Source organism: Typopeltis vanoorti, chromosome 14 (assembly GCF_054136105.1).
Source record: "Typopeltis vanoorti isolate ZY-2024b chromosome 14, IOZ_Tvanoo_1.0, whole genome shotgun sequence".
Lineage (NCBI taxonomy): Eukaryota > Metazoa > Arthropoda > Arachnida > Uropygi > Thelyphonidae > Typopeltis > Typopeltis vanoorti.
Genome location: NC_143562.1, coordinates 84,399,672 through 84,424,482, shown reverse-complemented (window position 1 = coordinate 84,424,482; position 24,811 = coordinate 84,399,672). Strand labels below are relative to the sequence as shown.

Genomic DNA, 24,811 nt, shown 5'->3' with positions numbered 1-24,811 from the left:
TCTTATTATGTGATTTAGGAAGAACTATAGAAATTGATCCAGAAAGAATATTAAATTAGTTCAATAGATGAGAAATGTGAACAGAAGAAAATGGATACGACTTTAACTTTCTTAAGTGTGCTGGTTTGCATTTTGGGTTGAAGAGATACAAAGGTGGTAAAAATAATGCAAGGATACCAACTACTATGTTAGGAAGGATACCGAAGAGTTGGAATAAAGTTATTGCTCTCTCTATCCTATCGCATTTTGACGACTGTGCACGAGTGTGGTCAAGGGTGCAGAAATGACTACAATGATATCTATACTCGGGAATGCTGAACGGGAAGACAAATTATGGGAATGTGGATTTACTCTGAATTTCGGTACATTTTCTCATCGCCTTTCTATAGATGGATTATATTTATTGCTACTGAAGATGTGGGATATTTCTAAAATAAATAAAATGTAATGGAAATATACATTGATTTCCATAAATTAAGAAACAAAGAGAAAAATCGCGATGGGGGGAAAGGGTAAAAAACATAGTAAAGCCAAGTACGTAAAAAGTGACATGTCTGGTTACCGCATGCAAATGAGCGACAGTATAAAAGCCAACATTTTTTTTTTTTTTTGTCCTGAGTGAGATCAAGAAATATCGTAATTTCAAACATATCCGAAAAGTAGAGGCCTATCAAAGTCGCCCGGAGATGGCCAGATGATTGCATGCTAGTCATTCCGTGGTTCAGCGGCTGTACAACCAATTCCAGTCAGAAACAGCATCCCGGAGATACAGTGAAGGAAGGTCCCGAGCTACGACATCAGTGGATGACCGATATCTCTGATTATCTGTTCGCTCAAACAGGAGTGCCACCCCCGATTCTGCTATGATCTGATTTCGTGTCGGCTACTAGAACATTGGTATTTACTTCCACTGTGCGCAAAACGCTTCATGGTGGTCTCTGTATGCTAGGCGATCAGTAGTCCGCGTGCGAGGCTTCACGTCAACTGTATCCAAGACTCGGTCACTACATAACGATACCAGGCGTGCTCTGATCTGGAGAGAACCAGGGACACGTTATAATCCCTCTAATATCCGCGAAAGGGACACTTATGGTGGAGGTAGTGTGATGGTTTGGGGAGGCATTTCGGGCGGAGACGCACCGACCTGTATTTGCTTCCTAGCAGAACCATGAGGTTATTAGAGACGAGATTCTGTATCCCTCTATGTTCGTCCGTATACGGGTGCGATAGAGGAGACATTTATCCTACAAGATGATAATGTTCATCCTCATTAAGCGAATCTCGTGGACCGCCATCTTCAAGAAGAGACTAGCGTACGTATGGACTTGGCCAGCCAGGTCTCCTAACCTTAATTATATTGAGCATGGTCTAGGTAGATGTGTTGCAGCTCTCACCTCCCCCCCCCCCTCTATCACACACACACACAAAACCCTCGAGGGACTTAGAAGAGCTCTGCAGGAGAATGATTGCTATTACCAACTGAGCTCATGGACAGTGTGAAACATAGTTGTGGGCGAGGTTTTGCTGTGAGGGTGACCATATTCCTTATTGAAGCACTTTGATAATCTCATTTCGGCATGTTGTTTTTGACCATTGTCTTCATGTACCCATTTGTTACAGAATTATACTATTTATAATTTACAATTTTTGTGGGTATTTTTTCATATCTCTTTATGCTGCTTTTCACATAATTGCATAAAAATTCATCATACAATTCTATGAGTTATCGTGATTTTTATCTTTGTTCCTTCATTGATGGAAACCAGTGTTTATGCATATATAAGCACGTCTAGATAATTTTTTTCCCCAACTCCTGCTCTAGAATCCTTCCTATATACTAAAATGGTTGAAATAGTAGTAATGTAAAATTTTGGTCACTTTAAATGCTATTATTTCCTCCTTCGGTAATTTGAGGCCATTTCTGAACTATTTACATTTGGAAAGCGGGCAAATCTAGTACGTTTGTGTCAATGTTCTTATGCTGCAATTCTTATAAAGTAGAATAAACGCTAGCTTGGTTGGCACTGCACATCTACACTTCTAATATGTTACTTAGACTTGTAATACCACAATAATTTTGTGTATAATCAAATACACAGCCTTCCTTAAGTAGTTCATACATATGCAATTGCATGAATGCAATTTACATTCGGCATGCACTTCACTGTAAAACTGTTTCTAATCAACCAGTCACTTAATGCAAACTCCACTCATTCAGAATCAAAATTAGACTATAATAACTATGTTATTGACTAGCAGAATGGAAAGGGGAGGAATGAAATCAGTATGAGATCCGGGTATATATGAATCCCATATAACGCATATAACGTAAGCGTTACTTTCGCCATTCTCGAATTCATGATGTATGATTGTAAAACTAATGTTCGTATATGTGTTCAGTTCAAATAACAATTTTAACACACTACTAGACTTCCAACGGAACTTATTCAATGACTAGCAGCAATGCGTTGGATGGAATATAACTCTAGAAAGTGCGCATTTTTATGGCAGTCCCTCATTTAAAAATTTGTATCGAAACTGCTATCATAATAGAGCAATCAGGATTGTCGTTAGGGTATATGCCATCCCTAGGGAAGCAGTATTTTACCTCTCTAAATTCAAGAAAATATGTAAAATTAAACAAAAAAACGTGATTTTATGGTTGAGATACAATTTTGCTGTTTGTTTTTTGCGTTCTCCAAATATGCAGTTTCTAGGTATAGCTGCTTAGTGGGTTACGACGATAGCAACGAAGAAACATACTTTAAACAATTTTGTAAATACTGTTGAAGAAAGATTGTTTAAGAAAGGAGATAAAAGAGCATTTTTTCCCTAATGGGATGAAGTAAGTTTAGTAAGCTTGAAACTGGATAATAATTTAAGGACCATGTATAATTCTAGAAAACTCCTATTTCCAGCATAAAAAGAAAATATCATATACTCGCACCAGTCATTGTAATTGCCTCTGACATCTGTACTTTTATTCTACAGCTTGTCATTTCATAAAGTAGTATAAATGATTTCTAGAACATTAGATCGCCATGGGTGAGATGGAATGCAAGATTTGAATATTGGCTAGCAAGAAGCTCAACAATTTAATTGAAAAAAAAAAACATTACAGATATCATTACTACAGAAATGCTGTAGTAAGTGGCATTTAGATTCTTTAGCTAAGTGCTTAATTGTAATATAAGCCAGGAGGTTATACCTATACAGAGCGGTCATGCATGGCTATTCACTGCTTCTCAGCCGTGCCACAGTCAAAATTACAGATTTTCCGGAAGAGCACTGTAACACCTCGTGAGGCTTCCATTAAGTTCTTTGTTTCTCGCCGCTCTCCCGCCCTCGTATCTGCCTAATAAGCTGAGTCTGCTCTATTTAAAGAAGTCTCTCCCTGATCACTGAGGGTGGGGGGATGGGGGGATTGAGGGAGAGCCCATTTGGCTCTCAGACAATCTCCAAGGGAGGAAGGGGGAGAGGACCTGCTACGGCTCATTAGGTAACGCACCGCTTGGCCGTCTGCCGCTGCCTGGGGTGGGTCTAATGGCTATTGTCTCAGCATTCGTGGTCTGTGGCCGTTCTCGTAATGGCTTGTGTGGAGTGACCTGTACTTGGCCGGGCTACTGGTCACTAGGGGAGAGTAGGGGAGGTCATCTGGGTGAGAAAAACAGGCCATTTACAGAATAGAGAGAGAGAGAGTTTCGTTAATTACAGTCACACTCAAGTCATGAAATGATTTTCTCATGAAAGCTACGCAAGATTTACTTAACTAGATGGTCACGTGGAGAAAGAATAAGTTAATAGGGGTGAATGGGATAACATTTAAGTTGATTTTATGACAATTAAAACAGTTTAGTACATAGAGTGACGAGCGTAAGTCTCGTCAGTGATTGTCCAAAGTTTTTATATACTAGTTTTAGAATGGAAGATTTTTCCACATTTTGTTCTTTCCATGGTAGTGGATGTGTTATGGTTTCGACCTTTCGCAGATGGGATTGTTTTTTTAAAAAAAAATTATTAAAATGACTGCAGAAAAGCTATGCAATTTCAGTAGTCTACCATTGGCATTGTTACACATTGTTCTAAACTAATAGTTTGGCCACTACTTTCAGTGGAAGAAGGAAATAGATTCTGTATGAAAAAAAAGTTATAGTATGCGATCAAGAAGGAAAGAAAGCAAGAGGTATACGCAGTCGAAATATGTGTCAAAGAATAACTTTCAACACCAACAGCAGAGCAAACAACTGGAGTTCTCTCAACCCTCACAGTTTAATTGTTAGCGGCACACCACATTTCTAGTTCGATGCTATGTTTACGTATTTAATTATACAAACGGCCTTCAGATGTGACTAAGAAATTAGAATTATCGTGATAACTAATTATTCGTCAATCAAAACGACAAGTGGGGGGGGGACTGAGAAGTTCTGATAAACACCCAGAAGAAAAATGGTATTAAAGAACTGATATAACCACAAGAAAGAACATACTAGTAGCAGAGTTATGCAAGTAACTTATATTCTTATATTCTCATATGTTCTTTCTTGTGGTTATATCAGTTTTGTTCTAGGGGTTCTTTTTATACCAAATGAACATGATACTACTGCTTAACCGTTAGCAGCGTGTTAGTAGTAATATAGCATTCTCAGGAAAGTATTTAATGAAAATAATTTTTATAAAATACTGATTTATCGCAGTTAAATATATTTTTCATATTCAGAAGATTTTTATTTCTATTACGTTCCAATTTTTTTTTTTTTTTAATTTCAACTTCACCCCACGTTCTCTGTGCAATAACTTCAACACCATTCGGTAATTGCAACAGCTCGTTCTTCCTAAATAGGAAGAACGAGCTCTTGCGAACTATTTTTAACTAGTAGTTAAAAATGGTGCATTAGAAAAGGAAACAGTCAAAACTAAACTTCAAAAATGAATAATTATTCCCCCGATCCCACAATTCACAAATAGAGTCAATGTTAAGATATTTTCATAACCAGGTTAACCCAGTGTTCCCTATTCGAGGAAATGAATAATAGTACTCATTTCTGTAACGCACTTCATTATCTCTTGATGTAAATGCACAGTTAGCTACAACATAGGAACTTTAGGCTAAGCGTAATTCAACGCCAACAAGAAGGTATTGATAATTTTCATATATGTATATAAATTAAGAGATTTTATAAAGAACGATATTGCTTAATTATCAATAACCTGATTAGACTAAGTGAACTCCACTAATATAGTGGCTCCCCCTATAGAAATCAGTACACCACCAGCAGGATTTCACGGTTATGCTCTGTCACTCTCCTTTCTTCACCCGGGAACGCTATCATATCTCATGTAACCTCCACAACTTCTTGCACCGCTTCGGCTACCACCACTATCCGGAAAGCGTTGTATCTGCCGCCGACGCTCGTGCACGCAAGCTGCAGAGGCTAACAAAGGGTTCGGAGTGAGTGGGATGACATTGTGCCCAGGCTATTAAAGAGCAAATTTTCTTGTCATGCTGGAGAGAGGAGTCGGTGATAAATGACACCGGGCCTCGCCGGCGTGCGACAACTCGTGACCTTGTCTCTCGACCCCGCCTGGTCATCTGTCATCTCCGTTGTCATTCCGTAACAAGTGAGTTTTCCCACCGTCGGCTGAAGGCGGCAGTGCCCAAATTACCAGTTACCGCCTCGTCATTCGGAAACTTCGTCGCGTCTTCGGTTCCAAGAATATGGAGGGGAGAAACGCGGTTTATCTATCTATCTATCGTCCATCTATCACTGTATCGCAGCGTTATTTTTATGATCTTTTTAAGAGTTTCAGTCCACGTAGAGTTAGAAATAGTAGTCAACAGAAATGACACATTTCTGTTTATGCTCACTCTTATTTCATTGCCGAATTTCCTTTCCATCGTAACAGGTCTCATACGAAGGAGAATAGTTTTAGTTTCGCCAACCGGAGAACACATGCGATTAACAATAAATACAATGGTTCCACAGCCTTACTTGCATTCGCATAATTCCAACCAAACCATTCCTTTGCAGCTCAAGAATAATAAACTGATTTGGGGTTTTCCCCCCTGTCCTGAACTTATCACGATAAGGGGAGCTTTAACACTATAATTATGGGAAGGAAACTGATGCGACGTGAATAACCTTAATCTTAATTTTAGAGGTGCTTAGAAAACATAACACCGATATCTCATGGCAGCATTTTATTTATGAAGAGAAAAAAACATGTTAAATGTTTTTTTCTCTTCATAAGCATTGCACTGGGCAGTTATCAAAAGAAAGTATGCGTACATTGCAATCAATGCTATGAAGGTCACATGAGCCAGTTCTAGGTTATATAACCACGATTAGAATAAAAGATGCTAATGAATTCATGTTATAAAAATGAATTAAAAGACTGTTCATTACCCTACTAGTAGAGGAAATAGTTCACAATAATAGTGCGTACGTGAAAACCAGACCAGAGGAAAAACATTTTTTAGAAGAATATATACTACTGTATGCTGTATATTCTACATTTGCACAAGTGAAATTACGAAACCTAGGTTTGGAAAGTTTTTTTTTTCAAGATCACCAAGAGTCTAAACGATTCTTGGTGATCTTGTGCACAAAGGCCTCCATCCCACTCGGCCTCTTGTCCTTTCTTTCAGCAATTGTAAGTTCAAGTTGGTAAGTTCTTTTATGTTGTCCATCCAACTCTTTTGTGGTCTTCCTCTTCTTCTTCTCATTCCCTCAATCTACCCCAGCATAACTGTCTTTTACAATGATTTTAGCTTGCATAATATGTCCAAAGTGCATCCACTTTTGTTTAGCGATCATCGCCTCCAAGGAGCATTTTGTTGTTATACTCTCTAAAATATTATTGGTCATTCTTGCAGTCCATTGGATTCTTAATAGTCTCCTCCACACCCATAATTCAAATGAATCAATTCGCTTTCTGTCTTTCTTCTTAACAATCCAGCTTTAACATCCATACATCACTACTGGAAATACCATTGCTTTGACAATTCTAACTTTCGTGGCCTTACACCTCTATCTTTCATAATTTTTGTTAGGTTTAGCATAGCCTTTTTTCCCATGACTATCCTTCTTTTAAGTTCATCTTCACATGTGCCATCATTTCTGATTCTGGACCCCAATCATAATTTTCAACGATTATAAATTCATTTAAATTGCTTTGTTTTGTCGATGTTTAAATTAAGCCCAGCTTTGTTACTTTCCCTCTTACCCAATGTAATTTACCGCTCCAGATCTTCCCTAGTTTCTGCTATGAGGATTGTATTGTCTGCATATCTTAAATTATTTAGTTTTCTGCCACCAATCTTAATTCCAGCTATATCTTTGTCTAAATTAGATATTCTCATAATATATTCACTATAAATATTAAAAAGATAGGGCGACAACCCTGCCGTATCCCTTTTTTCCAATCGAATACTGTCTGTTTCTCCAAAGACTGTTTTTACTGAAGCTTCTTGATTGTCATGCAGCTCTCTTATCATGAGGATTAGATGCACAGGTATTCCCATTGATCTTATTGCAATCCACAGTCTGTTGTGATCCACATTTCTGATATTATAAATAGTCAAAAATTGTATAACTTTATTACTAAAATACTCCGGATTGGATTACAAATTCTAGAGGTTAAATTTGCTTACACTTGGTTAATCCTTTATCCAAGTGTAAGCAAATAAATAAAAAAAATGTAAAAATCTGGTTCCCAATGATGATATCTTAATAATGGTCGAAATCGGCCTGGGTATTGATCCTTCCCATAATAGAGTATATAGCATTATACACGTCCGAAAGGATGTGTGCATTATGGAATACCAGGGCAATTGATGTGAAGTCATTAGCCTCTTGTACTTACAAAGAACTTGACAATAATATATAACATAATGCCAGCCTGTTGGCCGAGTGGTTAGCGTATTCGCTTTCTAGCCAAAAGGCTGCGGGTTCGAATCCCGCTGGGCATGGATGTTTCTGATTGTCTTTGGAAATACTAGTGGTGGTCGGCGGTAGAGGACGTTGGTGCAGTAAGAGGCAGAGTTGTGGAGCAGGTGCCCTCCTTCGATGAGTCTTTGGACTCCCTGGAGGTGTCTAACAATAATAATAATATAAGGCAGTTTTTATGGTTTAGGATAACAGCTTAAAGATATAGTTGCAGCTCACATTATGAACACAAAGTAAAGCTAATTACCAAAGCAGTATCATAAGCGTTATTACCTGATGAATATGACATAATTTTGATGATACTCTGAGTCTATGGAATCAAAATTCTCACTACCTTAAATATTCCTTTTAAGGTACTGAAAAAAAGTGTAGTCACTTGCTCTTGGAAATTAAATACCATAAATGGATTGCGTGTCTCAAATATAAATACGCCTGGATTTCATTAGCTCAAGTCTTTAAAAATGTGTGCCATACACTGATATTTTGATAAACTGGCTGAAGATTGAGTTATCAATGAATTATTAAAAGACTATAAAAACATACATTACTAGTCAGACTCATCTGCTGGTAATTACACTCAGTGCTGTTTTCGTCAACTCTTATTATACTTCTGCTACTTTATTATCAGTAAATGGAATGAATAAATACTGAGTACAGTGAACTGTGGTATTTGCTTCAGTTTAATGAATAAAATCTGTGTTTTTAAGCACTGAACTGGCCAGGTTGTTTTCTAAATGGACTATGGAGATCAGCGTTCAGGGCATCTATTTTAGATGATCTTGAAGCTTGAAATGATTGCGTACTGCAAGATTTGTCATATGAGTAGGATACGTGGAGAGGGTTATCATCGCCAAAATCGAACAGGGTTTGAGTTTAGTTTTAGTTTAGTGCAATTAGTTGGAAAATCTGAAGACAGAAAATATCCCTTCACCATTGCACCCAGTAAACGAACCGAGAGACTGGGCAAACAATTTACAAAGGGTGGAAGATAGGCCATAAGATGGCAATTTGCTCAGTAGCATTCAATCTCAAATATCATCAAATGCCTTGGAAATGTCAAATGCAACAACAAAAGGAAAGTTTCTCTAAACTTTCCCATGCCTCGTATTCAGAGGTGGGTGACGCAGGCAGGACGATCTGCTGTGGATTTTGATTAGAGAATCCATATTGGTGACACTGATTACTTGATAGTTCTTCAGATATCGAAGAAGTTGACTTTTGATGACCTCCTCCATTACTTTAGACAACACTGAGACGAGATCAATAGGTCGATTAGTTTTAGGTAGATACTTTTTTTTTAAATTGGTTTGCTTCCATGCTGTAGAATGGATGCCAGCTGAATATAATATAGTGCAAAGATGATAAAGGTGTTATGAACTAAAGGTGTTAGTTTATGAGCACATCTCTTGAGAAAAATTGTTAGGATACCATCAGGACAGATAACCTTTCTAGTATCCAGGTTGTCCAATCAATCCAATCAAAATTCTTCTGATGTCTTTCTGGCAGAAAGAGGAGATTTTCCTTGGCATCTAGCTTTATCTCTGGGAGATGTCTGTTGTAATATCTAGCAGATTGAGGAGGGGGGGGGGAGCATAGCTAGACCGAAGTTGCCAACATCGTTTGTGAGGAAGGGCCAGATGGCACGATTGCCATCCACACAGGCAGCGAGTTTTCTATATTGGCCTTCAGCCTTAACCCTGTTAGTAATTTTGTGTAGGTTGTGAATAAAGCTACAGTTTTTGTCTCAAGTCACTTATGATAAGCTTTTTATGACCGCCCTGGCATACCTTTTAGAAAACGACAGCTAGGATATAGAGTGGAAATTCTGAACAGAATGAAAATCTTCATTCCAGAATGGGTAATTTCTGTAACATCATAACAAAACAACGTTCGTCAGAAGACATCGGAATGGACCTGACAAATAATATATTAACTTGGAAGAAAGCTGGTAATATGTAAATTTAATGGTGGTGTAGTGCTATCATAGTATTATGTACACTCTTTAAATGTATATATTAGGATGATGATGGTGGTAGTTTTGTCACAAATCACAAAGACAGCTGGGCATTTGCCTTTGTTAAAATATATTAAATATACTATATAATGAGGAAACAATTGCTTCAGGATTTAACTGAAAGCTGAAATAACTATTTGGATTCGAACTCGAAGAACTTCTATAAAGTATTTTTAACTGAAAGCAAGTTAGCCGATGTCATACGAGAGAGTAAGGATTTTCTTCTTCCCGGAAACTCGGGTTTTCATGTCGCAATACAGGCAAACCAACTGTAGAATATGCGCAATTAACAGGCATAACACACTGCACTCGGTTTTTTTTTTTTTTTTTCTTAATGAAACTTCCTTACACGAAAGGGTATGAACCCACAATATATTAGTACAGCGAATGGGTTAAGATTTTTTTAATTAATTTTTGTATTTTTTTTTATTCCTTTTTACCAGGACCGGGAACCTTACGCAGTTCACACACAAACATATCGAAACATAAGACGGACCTTATCCTAAAATTATGGTTACGGAAGCGAATCTGGGCAGTTCGTGTCCTGTAACGCGAAGTATTATTAACCTGCATCTGTTATTAATAAAAATCCGCGATGAAAGAAAACATGGAGACCAGACGAGAAATAAGTATGTCGGTAAAAAAAAACTGGGCGTAGAAATGGAAAAATCGTACTGTATGATACGATTAAATGAGCAAACTCCTATTTGAGATAGAGCAAGCGAACATATTTACATAAGCAAGATAATAGCTGCGTCTGTTTTGATGCGTATACTTCGCCAGAAACATAACTCCTGTCACCCATTTAGCTGACAAGGTATACTCCAAATAAAAGAAAATATCTAAACAACCCAATCTTTCACTGATGATACTGTTTCTTGGAACACGAATCGCCCATCATACTGTCAATAAAAACTCCCCCAAACAAAGTTGTATTGACGGGATAATCAAGTCGGTCCTTAGTTTTTTTTCTTGTACTATTTAAACGGTTACAGAATCTTGAAGCTGTCAAAAGTATGGATTTTCGGAGGAAGAAGAGAAAAGGAAATTGAGTGATGACCGTTTTATCGGTGTTTGAAACCTTTAATCCTCTGCGAAGACGATTAAAACCATATCCGGAGTTGTTCAGGGGTGTCTAAAGTGTTCACAGGTCACTAACACCAAGAGGAAGGAGTGGGAAATAATGGCCTTCATATGACTCGAGAGAGAGAGGTGGTGAGGGCACATGCACATCTAGGCGCACACATTTGGAAGTTGCAGACACGTGCTGACAACACACTGGTCTACTGGATAATCGACCGCTATGGTCCCTGTTCAGTGTGCTTTACCAAGTCAATATTCGATTAGCTTGCTAATGTTGATGTGTCGTCGTGAACAACTGGGCCTCCATATCTGGCTGCCTGGCACTCAGTTGCTGATAGATGTCAAGGGGAACAATAGAGAGTATTTTTCCATCCGCTGTCCATTTATCTTCTGTTTCAATCTGTCTACTCGCTTGCCCCCTGCTTAAATCTAGTCTTCAACACATTCTCTCTCTCCCCTATAAAATACGAATTTTTACACTTGTTACATAACTGTGTTTCATCTTTCAGCTGACGTATTATTCGACTTAAAAAAAAGATCCTCAATGTTTTAATAAATTCTTTTTATACATACGCACAGTCGTACTACATTACGTATCAGCATAATTAAATTGTTAGCACTCTTTACGAAAGCGCCTCAATGGAACGGCTCCTTTAGCATTCGCAAAATATTTTATTGTAAAGAAATAAGGGTACAGCAGTATAGAATGTTTCAAACAGATTATCTATTTGAAATTTGAAATCACACACACAAATGTATTTTATTGCATTAGCACAATATATTTTAGTAACATTAAATATTATTCTTTAAAATAAAACTTTAAAAATCCTTATTTTGAAGTTACGGTATAAGTTGATGTCGTATATAAAGATAAATATGCTTATCTGTTTTTGTGTAATTTAGAAATTTGCAAACCACACGAACAGAGGGAAAAGGGTTAGAAAAGAGATTCTATTAAGTATGGGGCAGAAGGCGTCGATTGATTAGAGATTGACCAGAACACCGTGCCGGACGACCGCGTTGCAGTTTCTAAGATCAAGATCCGCTGCGCGCCATCTAACGTCATCCCAAACAATGCTCGGGTTCAACCTGGTACAGTTTGAACCGAATTTACAGTGCTTGCCCTAAATGAACGCATTAGTAGACTGTTGGAAAGCTGTGGTAAATAATGAATCACGGCGGCGGCTGCGAGAATTATTTACAAGAATTATGCAGTCTGAAATATTCTAATACTTGATTTTCCGAACCTTGAGTGCGTGCTTTATATAACAATAAATGGTTATCTCACAGCACGCTTCCCAACTATTCTAGTCTTGAAACACTGAAATGCATGATTCACTTAATTATATGAAAAAAAAAAATCTACTTTCATGAGTGCACAAACATCTGCTTTACTAACGTTGCATAACTTAAAGTGCGTATGGCTAATTGTAACACAAACAATGAAGCTGCTACTAGTGAAGAATCGACTCTTATTATGATGAACTAAGAATGACTGAAAAAGTGACATTCACTCACTTTCCAAAAACTGGGTTTGATCAGCATGAATATATATAAGTGAACCCGAAGAAGTAACTAATGTACTGTGCACAGCAGTATACCTTCGTTGGAGAAAGGTGACTTATCCAGGGACTGTTCATGTTACGCAGGTCTTATCCTCCAAAAAATTGACAAACCAGCCGCTGAACACACGCAATTAATAGGCAGAGTATATCTCACGGTATTAGCTTTCTCGTTAATTTTTTAACAACCCAAATATGGAACAAATCATGATCCTCTGTATAGCTGTAGTAATCAATACTCCTTAATTGCTAAACAGGTGGTTGTAAAATAATACCGATCCTGCTATCAATCATTGAATGATTTCGATTTTGTCACTGAACTGATGACAAAATCGAAATGGTTAATTCAGGTACGATGTAGATTTACAGTAAACGAGACGGATATTTGTAGAACAGTTTCACCTGAAAGGTTCTAAATCTACCTTCCGTGAGTGGGTTAATGATTAGAGCAGGAGTTCCGAATTATCTAATGATCAAATGGAACTTTTCAAGCCATTCTTTTCATAAGCAAAATGTAGTTTCGCACTCCCCAATAATATTATATATTATACTTCCTAACGCAGGTATCTATGCTATATTTGCGTTCGAACCCATATTCTGTTAAAAAGCGGCGACTATTCATTTGGCCGGCCCCCAAAAAATAAGCGGAAACCAAATTGTATACAGTAATTAAAAATCGTACTAGCGGCAAATTCTCCTCAACTTAGGCCAACTGTAGGAGAAAGGTAATCTTTCAATGCCAGCTTTTACCATCAAATCTGATGATAAAAGGTTGGTTGGATTTATTGGTATCGATCGATGGCAAAACTCCCGGTTTAGTTTGTAATATCATGGACCTTCCGAATATAAATATGTTCAAGTTCGTATCCTCTCAGTGACTGCATTTCTAACATAAATCTATCTTAAAAGTCGCATTTTGCTTGCGCTACAAAACAGACAAACCGACCTTTTGACTACACACAATTTACTGACATATGTGTATTATGTACTACGATTGGAGACATCGTTACGTCAATAGCAACTGATATTGCTGTCCAGAGTTTTTAATGGTTATATATAAAATGTGCAGTCGGATTCGCTCCTTCAGGAAGAACTGTTGGTCGCTTGGAACTATTCTCATTAATTCTCCCTTAGTTCCTTTCCCTTCCTTCACAAACATCTGTTTTTGGTCCTCTATTTCTGACATGAACGTATCACGTCTCCTTCTCCCCAAAATAACCAACAATCCGAACTTCTATTTCGCGAACGTATATTGACTCCGTCTTGTTTCCTCTACCACCCGCTTCTTGTCACCTGTCGTTCAAAATGGAGTCATCCGCTGTCCTTCTCTAATAAACAAGTCGGTAAAAAGAAACAGTCTGAATAATAGGTACGATGGCTTGTTACTAGTGTCACGTGTTGCTACAGCTGTTTAAAATATACCCAAGGCTGTGTTGCAGTCGCTCTTCACTTGTCTCTGCACGCGAGTCTTGTTTAGACAAGGGACCACAATACATCATCGCTTGTCACCATGGTGACGGCAAACCCCAGCCGTATATTGAATTGCATCCCGAGACAAATTATCAAGATTGTATGTGTGAATATAAGTATTCACGTACCATGCAGTTTAAAAAGTTAGTTGCTGGGGGATCCGTTTCAATTTCATAGGGCTGATGAATAACATGCTCCTCCTGTCTGAGTCGAGCAATGTTTAGTCACAAGGACTGTCCCTGAATGTGGGTCATTGGAGTCCAATATTATATCCCCCCACACTTACTTGGCCTTGGATTTCAAGTTCATGTAGTGGCAGTAAAAGGTTTTTTGGCTACTAAAATACTAAGAAGAAAACTTTTTCTTCTCTTCTTGACAGAAATGTGATCAGTGCGGCAAAATATACTGTAGTTATGCATTCGCAATCACTATGAAAGTGCGTGCCACGTCAGTGATGGAACTAATCCATCAATCATTGTAGCACAGGTAAAATTCCGAATACTCTTTTTATTACGGGCTTAATTACAGGCGCTATCAGTGAAGAAAACGATTTTAAAAATGTTAATAATATTATGTCTTGAGAATATCCTGCACACTAATAATAATCTAATAACTTAATCACTGCTAAATTCAGTTTAAATGTTTAATCTCACTTCTTAAATTATACTTGTGACGAAAATTTTCTACATATATCAAAATGTTACGTATTCTCTTGTCTTGGAACATTCAGCGATATCGTCTTGCTATATATATAGTATATGATCATCATTGATTCTTTACAGGCCATGATAGGTCCAGGATCTTTGGCTTTCCTAATCTTACTTTTCTAGAATAAGGTTGTCAATCTTATATCTATTGGATTTATATTTTGTCTGTAAATTGTGTGTTTTTCTAATCCCGAATGCATGTTTTGCGGGATGAAAAATCCATGTTTCAAGCAGGAAAAATCCTGTTACCTCGTTGATAATACACACACGCAAATTACGTAATGCTTTCTTAATCTTATTTCTGGCACTGATTACCTGAATATGAAAATACATTTTTTTTTTTATTTTGTAGGATTCCGGAGGACAGGTTCTAGACAGATGGATAATGGCTACCCGAGATGAAGAGCCCCTAATCCTTCAACAGTTCCTAAGGTTTGGGGAAACCAAAGCCATCGCGCAGCAGTTGTTACTTCAAGAAAGCAACGAAAGGCCAGAATTAGTGGTACAATCCAGCAGTCGAACAGAATCCGACATAAAGAGGTTCATACAAAGAACAAATAGGGTAGCAGCAACCACTGCTCTTCTAAAGACGAACTATATATGCACCACTTCCCTTCCCACTGTCCTCACGTCACTTCCTATGAGTAAACCAACGATACCCTATCAGCCCTCGAGTGTGAGTTCTGTATCTTTATCTCCAACAACTGGCTCACCTGTAAACAGTCCACCTTCTATGTCACCTCTGAATAGACTACAAAATATGCAACCGCAGGACTTCAGGAGAGATAGACAAAGTCCAGAGAGTCGAGTAGCTGAACTATCAATGCCGCATAGCACTTCTTTATCATCACCGACATCCACATTCCCAACAGTCAATCCTTTCGGCTCTCATCATACTAACCATTCTTCTCGGGCCACTTTAAGTTCCGATTTCAGTGCAACTGATGGAGGTTCGGAGGACGACACCAATTGCGCAATTAATCTCAGTCAGACTTCCACTAACCACATCGATTCCATCTTTGCTGCTAGGAAAGTAAAACATCTTCGGAAATCGGCGAATCCCATGAAACGACGTTGGAACCCCATGTTTCTCAGTAACATGACAACTAATCCATCTACTGGCAAGAAGAGAGTCCAGTGTCATGTATGTTTGAAAACTTTCTGTGACAAAGGAGCTCTCAAAATCCACTTTAGCGCAGTGCATCTGCGGGAGATGCATAAATGTACTGTCGATGGATGTAACATGATGTTCAGTTCTCGTCGGAGTCGCAATCGCCACAGTGCTAATCCTAACCCAAAACTGCATACTCCAAATTTTCGTCGGAAAATCAGTCCTCATGATGGCAGAACTGCTAATCCTTTTCCCATGATTCCACCTACCACTCTTCTGAACTTTAATGGTAATCATAGTAATAGTCATATGTTTCCTTCTCACCTTGGAGTACTGATGGACGGAGAGAGGAGTGGGCCTGAAGAAGGAGGGAAAATTGACAGTGTCAGTGCTGAAGATATGACAATTTCTCAAGCAGCACATCTGCCACAACTTACTTTGGATCAGACGCATCGAGCAGATGATAAAGTACTAAGTTTGACAAAGAAACCACGCCTGGACGAGGAAAGTGACAGAGGCAGAAACAGCGAGAAAATTAACGAACCAGCTGGTGGGATTGATCTTTCTGTTAAAGAAGAAGTAGTGACTGTAAATAGGGGCGTTCACAAACGTAAAAGTTTTAATCCTACCAAGTGCGCTGTGGCAAGTGACGATGAGCTCCAGTATGTATCTACAGACGACAGCAGCAGTGATACCTTCATTGATAATGACGACAATGGGCTCATAGAGTCCAAATCTGATGACGATGGTAGTTCAGACCCTCTGGAGGACGATTCGAAGGATGAATTGGAAAAAGACAGTTTTTCGAAGGACGAAGCGAAACAGCGTTCGACTAATGTAGACATTTCCCATCATTTTTCATTAGACAATATTAGATCTCACGGACTATGCACAAAAAGTGAGTATAATGGTTCTTTGGATCTCTGCAAGAGGGCGCCACCACCTAAATCTAACCTCGAGATGGAAGAGGTGTTGGAGAGTCCTTTACGTCACCTGGAAACATTGTCTTTGGGAGCCTTCACGGGTCTTATGAACTCAAGCAGAAGTCACTTGAATCCTCAGATGTCGACGTCTACAGGAGTGTCTTATCACGCACCTGGACTTGGTTTAGCATCATCGACTTCAGAAAGTCCAGCAGAGAAAATCGCTGCGTCACAACAAGAAGTAACTGCTCCCTCGTTTCTGCAAACTGCTTGTCCTCCAATGAGCAACAGCAGCGATGCGGATTCGGAGCAGCAACAGATGCCTCTGTTACCTATCTATCGTGACGCATCGCTAGTCGGATCAGTAGATATCCCAGTGGACAAAGAGAATCCTCGACGCTGTACAGCGTGCGGAAAAATCTTCCAAAATCACTTTGGTGTGAAAACGCATTATCAGAATGTCCATCTGAAATTGATGCATAAATGTACTGTTGAAGGATGTAATGCGGCGTTTCCATCGAAACGTAGCCGAGACAGACACAGTGCTAACTTGAATCTCCACCGAAAATTGTTGTCTACTAGTTCAGACAAAACAAGCTTCTTCGAAAAGAGCGCCCTCTTTCCTTTCTCACATCACGGAACTGGTCTGAGAGACGATTACTTTTCTCGTCTCTATGATCCACAAGCCATTCCCTTGAACTTTGCTGACTTGTACCACGGTCGTCTCTCGGAGACGTTAGTTACTAGTTCACCTTTTGTCAACCACCTTACCCCAACGGGACCAATGGGGGTCATGCCAACCTTCCATCCGGCCTTTATGGTGCCCACAACAACTTCCGCTTCTGGTATGCTACCAGAAGGACTATCCACCGGGAGCGTACTCGCCTTAGATGGTCGTGAATCCCCGAGCAGCTCCCTTGCTTCTACACCAAGTCCCCAGCCCAATCATCCGTCTCCTCCGAAACCCCCTCACGGTAAACCGTTAACACTGATCCTAGACGATGACTTGAACGCCGATAGCGAAGGACGGTATGCGTGCATATTTTGCCAGAGACTATTTCACGATGGTCACGTAATCAGGGAACACTACGAGACGTTTCATATACGAGAATTGTTCACTTGTTCTGTGGAAGGATGCGACAAAGCATTCTTGACTCGCAAAGCGAGGAACGCACATAGCGACAGCACCGATCATCGTTATAATGTGCCAAACAGCACAGCTTCGTGAAGAACGCTACTTTCTCGTTGCTCGTTCGTTTAGTGCCAACTTCTACTTACAATTCTACAAGAACTGGTGCTGTGTTTTATTATATCTGCCTTCCCCATCCCTTCTTTCCCCCGAAGATAAATGAGTGTACGTTTAAATATACGAAATAGTAACAGTTTAAGTTTTGTCATAACTCTATTTTCAGAGCGCCTATTCAGAATAGCGCTCATACAGATTCAACATATTGAAATATTGATTGGCCACAGCCATAATGTTAGAAACTCGATTTTCAGCTAATTTCAATAAAATTAACTGTATGCCAGAGACAGGCAAATTTATATTTCTAGAAGGACGTTCGTTGCGGACAACAATTTGCTTACTGGAGAGCATATTTACTGTCGTAATTTTTTCATCCACAGCTCACGATAATTAGTGCCGTCATGCTCACGAACGAATTCAAATTAATGTGAATAAACAGTTATTACAAATCGCGTTATTACGGCTTAATTTTTAAAATAACAAACAAAATACCGAATTTTGTTTGTTAATATCGTTAGTTCTCTTATTTCAATAATTTCGCATTGTTTTTTTTTTAACGTAATTGATTTTTCAGTTGCTAAAAATTTCTATTTTAGCAATCGGTTAACAAAAGGTAAAACAAAACTTATATTACAATGCGTGTATTACGAATGCATACGGCTTTGTACTATAAGTCAAGAATATTTTTAAAATGGCCATTTAAAACCCTGATATAGATAAAAAAAAAAAAAAAGATAAAGAAACTCATGAACCCTAAAACTCAAGTTATAAGCAGATTCGTATTTTGATCCTGGTACTGCATACTGTTATGTGATAATTAACCTTAATCTGTACATGCACTATTCTAGATTTGTCATACACATCACGTGCTAATATTTTATGCGAAACAGAATTATTGAAACCTTTGATCTCGCCAATCTTGAGATACTGATTTATTAGTTTTAATTTAATTAAACAATGTAGCGTGTATCCTTATGCTGCATGCTTTGCCGTGTGAGAGAACAACCAGTTGTATTCATTCATAAACAGCTTATTTTCTTTAACCGCTTGAAGCAAAAGAACAGGAGTAAAAAAAGTCCTGTGAACTTACTTTTAAAAGTATAATAATTCACATAAACCATGCTATCTACACCTTCATTAAATAACAATGTTTTGAGCATGGGACTATGGATCTAATTTATTAGAAAGTTTAGCAATGGAAATTGAAAAGGCGAAAACGTTTGTCTAGTCAATGTACGTTTTACTTGGAGTTTCGTCTTTCTACCATTACTGGATTCATATTTTCTAGAGTAATCATTCATTCGCAAGCATTTGGAATTAAATAGCAACAGTCGATGACAATCTGCATGATGATAACCCTTAATCAGATTTTATGCAGCGTGCTTTGACGTACAGTAGATGGAGAAATCTAAGAATATATAATTTAGAAGAATACATTTTAAATCGAAAAAACGCACATAATTAAATAGTATGAGAAGTCATTGCTAAACCAATATGACAAAACACACATTAATGTTGCATACAATGCCGAAATTGTCCACCAAAATATACCCACTAAGAGTTAGCAATCTAAACATCTTTAGACACAGTTTAGCTATAATTCTAAGCTGTATTTCACTTTTGCTGCATTAAATACAGTTACATATGTGATGTGATTATCTGCATAATGGCTTTTAACTTTAGCAATGCATAAAAATATCTGATCCTTTTAATTACTAAAGTGTAAATATTGCTTGAGTGCATCTTGATGCCTGTTTTCCTCCTTCCTTTTTAATAAAAGAGTTTCTTAATAAAAGTTCATGAAGAAGAAGATATCTGGGGTATGAAATAATAACTGCATATTACAGTTCAAAAATAAATGGCTCGGGCCGAAACAAGTAAAAATGTATCGTAAATAAATTCTCTTGTTTAGTAGGCACACAAAATATACCGAATATCCGGTTGGGTACACTTTGTAGAATAAACATTAACACTGCTTAGTCCGCACACAGTGCCAAGGGATTCGTGGGTAACAGTGAGTGCACAGCAGACAGAAAAGATTGGTCAATGCTTATAAAGAAAAATTTAGCTTTTACATTTATTCGCTGACAGAAAAATAAAAAAGACGCTGAAGTCGAAGGAAACATCAAAAAAATTAAGACGTGTTTTTTTGCGAGTAGTGCAATCCATGCAAATCCACAGTGTGTGTGCGTAAACTGATTTTTGAATGAAGAGTAGATCACTTAAGCTTACGCTTTTTTCCCCGTAAATAAATAAAGAGTACATCAAACAGTACTGTTCTTATCTGTCATATAAAGAATATTCAGTCCCGCTGTACTACACTGAATCTAGATGACGAAAGCAATGTATTGCGATGAATCGTTATCGTTTTTTCTACATTACATAAACTCGAGAGAGGTGCTGATTCAGGATACTGTTTTGCCTATGTAAGTTCTCATAGTTCGTACTAGATGGCAGCACATCCAATGTTCCACAGTACTATTTAATAAACAGTTGACGGTTTGCTATTTTTTTTTTATTTTAATATGTTTTCTCATTCTAAAAAACGGAGAACTTCGCAATTTATTATAACCGTACGAATGTTCTCGTTTCGGTTATTTCTAATACTACGTAGAGATTTAAGAACAGCGGCAAATGAATATTCCTGATTCAGGAAATGTACACTATCACTAACTGAACAGTTTGACACGTTTTGCTAAAGTATGCCAAATCTCAATAACCTGACAGCCTGAAATATCAATACACCAACAGAAAAGCGCTTAAAATTTTACACTGCGAATGCATTCCTTTGCCGTTCTTCATTTATCATCTGGAATAGTCAAGTACTTTGAGTGATGATGGCTTTAAAATATCAGTTAAAAGCGGACTTGCATGCGTTCCAGTTTCCAAACTTATCTAGCAATTTATTGTAACTGTAATATAAAGGGATAAGCAATATCTACCAGTGCTACACCGGAAACTAACATCTGTAATTTAGTTAACGTTTTCTTGTATACGTAAAGTTAGTTGCCACTTGTAATTATCAAACGTGTATTAAATATTTCATTGTTTCTAGCAGTGAGTAAAATTCAATTGTATACAATTCAGTATCACAATTAAAATTAATAAAAAATAAGACCATGTTATTTTTAAACTTCGATACACACACAGTTAAAAACTATGTTCAAACCAGGATCAAAAAGTAAGGCTAAAATGTTTAAAAAAGTATCCTATTATTTTTAACTGGTTAAATAAAGTACATTTTATATTATAATCATATAAGAAAAGAATTTCATTAATTAAGAAACTAACTATTAAAACGGTACACTTTACTTCTGAGGAAGGAATGGGATCTGTTTCCACACATGTCTGTGAACAATTCTTTGCAATATTTCTTTATATGTGTATCTCAGACCGGATAAAAAGTTCCCGAGATGCAGCAACGAAACACTGCCTTTGGTGGCTATATTTGTTTGTAACCCTTGTTGATGTGATGAAGGTTCAGGAACTGTGGAATTTACAACACAGAAGCCTTCTTGAAGGAATGCACAAAGACATGAACATAGAAATAAGAGCTGGTGATGAGTGGTGGTACTCGTTTGCGAACCAATCGGCACAAGAAGAGCGTCGATATCCTAAGTTATTGTTGCAGTTGCCTTCAAGAGGCAATATTCGAGGCCCATTTCCCATCCTGTAAAGTTATATTCACAATTTCTTCGTTAAAATATTTCCAACCACTATGTCTCTGTGTGTTCATTTCATACTGTTATCTTATATAAAAGTAATGAGGCGATTTATCTGTAAAATAATAGTATACATTCTCTTTTTTCTTTTATTTAGAAACTATTTCAGTTAAGGAACTAAACGTACTGCTTCCGACTAAGAGAGAAAAATATTTGAGTATTTTTTTTTAAGTTGGTTTCTTGACATAAACTACTTTTCTCCATATGGGAACAAATCAAGCCTACCGGGTTATCATTTAACATCTTATTTCGGCATTTTCGAAAAACTTAACGTTAAGTTATTGAAAAACGTGTTTCATTTCTATCTGATGAACAGAGAGAGAGAGAGGTCTCTCTCTTGTGTTCTCTTTGAATCAGCACCATTTTGTCTACTTTTTTTAATACTTGCAAACATATCAAAAGGTTTATCTTTTAGCTTGATTTGAATTATTTAACAATGAAATAAAAAAAAGTGTGAAAGAAATTCATATTCTGAATTCATACATACTTTTAATAGAATGAAGACCATTCTGAAAATGCATCCATCAGGTTTTTTTAAAAAAACTGATTCTTAGAATCAGCTTTTTTTGAATCAAAATTAATAATGATTTACAGGATACACACACCTTTTTTCCCCCCAGTATCGGTCACGCTGTATATTGTTTCATAATATAACATGATACAGTGATGTTTATGCCCCAAAAGCAACACGAGTATTCTAAAACTTCTAATGCTCTTGTTTATCATACTGAGATAGCGTTAATTCCAAAAAATATCAATTTAATTGAATAGTGATGTAAACTTGCACAATATTAATGGAATTACGAAACCTGTTGTAAGATTCTCCTACTAGATTATGAGCAAAAACACGACATGAATCAGGAATCACTGGAGATTAACTACTAACTTACAATGCTTCATTTCACTTATTATAAAGTTAAAAGGTGACAAGCACCATTTTATATAATTCCAGAGCTATTAAATACAAGTATTAAAGAATTTAAGGGTTCTGAAGTTACAACTGTAGTTCCTACCGATACACTAGTTAATTTAAAAAAAGTCATATCAGCTAGATTTTTGTCACATTCCCACGTCCCGAGTATGTCAGACCTCTGTGTCCCGAGGGCACAGAGGTCTGACATACGTCAGTCAGGCCGAAGTTAACCCTGTGAGAATGGCCGGGTCCTCAGCAAAGTGCCAGCAGCGTCGAACGATTGCACTCCTTCCAACTACTAACCGCGCTCAGACATGCTTAACTTTTTGCGTTAGCCATTAGTAGCAGAGACTCTACCAATCGACCAACCTTTGCTGGTAATATTAACCAGATATTTGCTTTAAAAATGCGAATTCTGTAAGGAAAAATTCCTCTAAAACGAAAAACTAACATTTTGAATAAAATCTGTGTGAGCGCCAGAAATGATTTTATGCAACTATATGAAGTTTATAACACTTTGAATAGTAAGCAGCATCCATTTTGAAACTGCTCATGATTTAACAATGTAACCAAGACATAACGAAATCAGAAATCCTATTTTTCGGTGTGAATTTTGAAATTTCGTATGAAGCTGTTTGGAATTAAGGTCGAAGCGACTAAGGCTATGAGGCAAGCGAACTATGTAAAGGGCATGTCGTCGTCTGGCTGGTATGCAGGATGAAAAACGCTCTAACATCCGTATGAGACTTGCTAACTCACGATCAGATTATAAAAAAATAATGCTTCCTAAACGGGATTCGAACGCAGGTCTTTCAAACCGAATGGCATCCTCCATACCGACTGGGCTATGGAAGTTCCGCCGGTATGTAGCAATGGATGTTACTCCTAGGAATCATGAATCGTAAATAGCATAAATTACAGATACTATGTGGACACTAATTTGTAGTGGATTTACATTTTGGTTTGCATGCAGATAGCAAAGTTACTCCTGCCTGTAGAGTTACTAAGCTTAATTATTATCTTCACCACGTTCATCAGCAAGTGTTTCCTCAAGGGATTCTGTGGCACAGCTGGTTTGGATTGGATCGCAGAAGACTTATTTGATCGAAATAATTACATTTCTTTCGAGTACTATAAGCAATGCATTTTGCATAATTCGCTGGCTTAGCGAGGACTGTCACCTCTATGGAAATTTCCCCAGAATTAAAGTGCCTCTAATGTAATGCATTTATCCCAGTTACTGCTAACAGCTTGTTCTGGGGAAAACCATCTAGGTCTACTTAATCGTCATTAAATAAACTGACAAATATATGCATATATGAAAAGAATTTACATATTTTTTCTAAAGAAACTTTAAAATTCAGACAGGTTTACGCTTACATCAATATGCTGCGTCAGAAATTGTGTAGGAGAATTTCCCACACGCGGACAAAGAAAAATATTTTGGTGGTGGCTTTTCCAACCACCAAGAGCTGGAAGATATACGCAGGTTCAAATTTCTCCTGTGAAAGGAAAATAGGATACAAGAATAAAAAGAAAAAAGATGCTTAATTCCCACACACTGCTTATGAACAAATAGCGTTTTAAAGATTGTCCAAGTACGTTTGCCTACCATTTGGTTAAAACCTTGGTAGAACTTAGAGAAAGCGCAGAAGAAATTTTCTAGGCTTTTTCCTCTAATTTTCATTTCTAGATATGTCTCCCTAACGCAGGATATCTACCATGAATGTCGGTCTGTAAACCTTCTCTGACTCGCCAAAAAATTCTAGGGTATGGAAAGTTTTTTTCGCTCAGTTAGGAAGTAAACGATATTTGATAAGAAATTATATTTGATCCTTTACCCAAGCGTGAGCAAACAAGAGAGGGGGGAGGGGAAGTTGATGCCACATTAAATTGCCTCAGTATTCGATAATGCACAGCACATGTTCTTTCTAAGGTGTATATTGCTATACAGAATGGGAATGGTCATTTTGCTACTTGTATATGAAAAATATTATCTCTGCATTAAGAAATCAACTGAGGTCGCAGGTGTGGGAGTTAGACTTTCAGATAAAGTTCGAAACTGGTGAGTCTTCCCAAATATGGCAATATCTATCTCAGAAACAACGGATACA

General features: G+C 37.6%; 1 protein-coding gene across 4 annotated transcripts in view; it reads left to right on the top strand.

Annotated features, from left to right (window-relative positions):
* The window catches only part of LOC150099720 (zinc finger protein basonuclin-2-like), a 306,977-nt gene extending 285,196 nt beyond the window's left edge, over positions 1–21,781 (top strand). For all 4 annotated transcript variants that reach the window (XM_090404535.1, XM_090404538.1, XM_090404537.1 and 1 more), the window contains one exon: positions 15,135–21,781. In XM_090404535.1, the coding sequence (XP_090260661.1) occupies positions 15,135–18,044 (2,910 nt within the window). In that variant the 3' untranslated portion in view covers positions 18,045–21,781. The remainder of the gene's footprint in view (positions 1–15,134) is intronic.
* Positions 21,782–24,811: the final 3,030 nt, after the last annotated feature.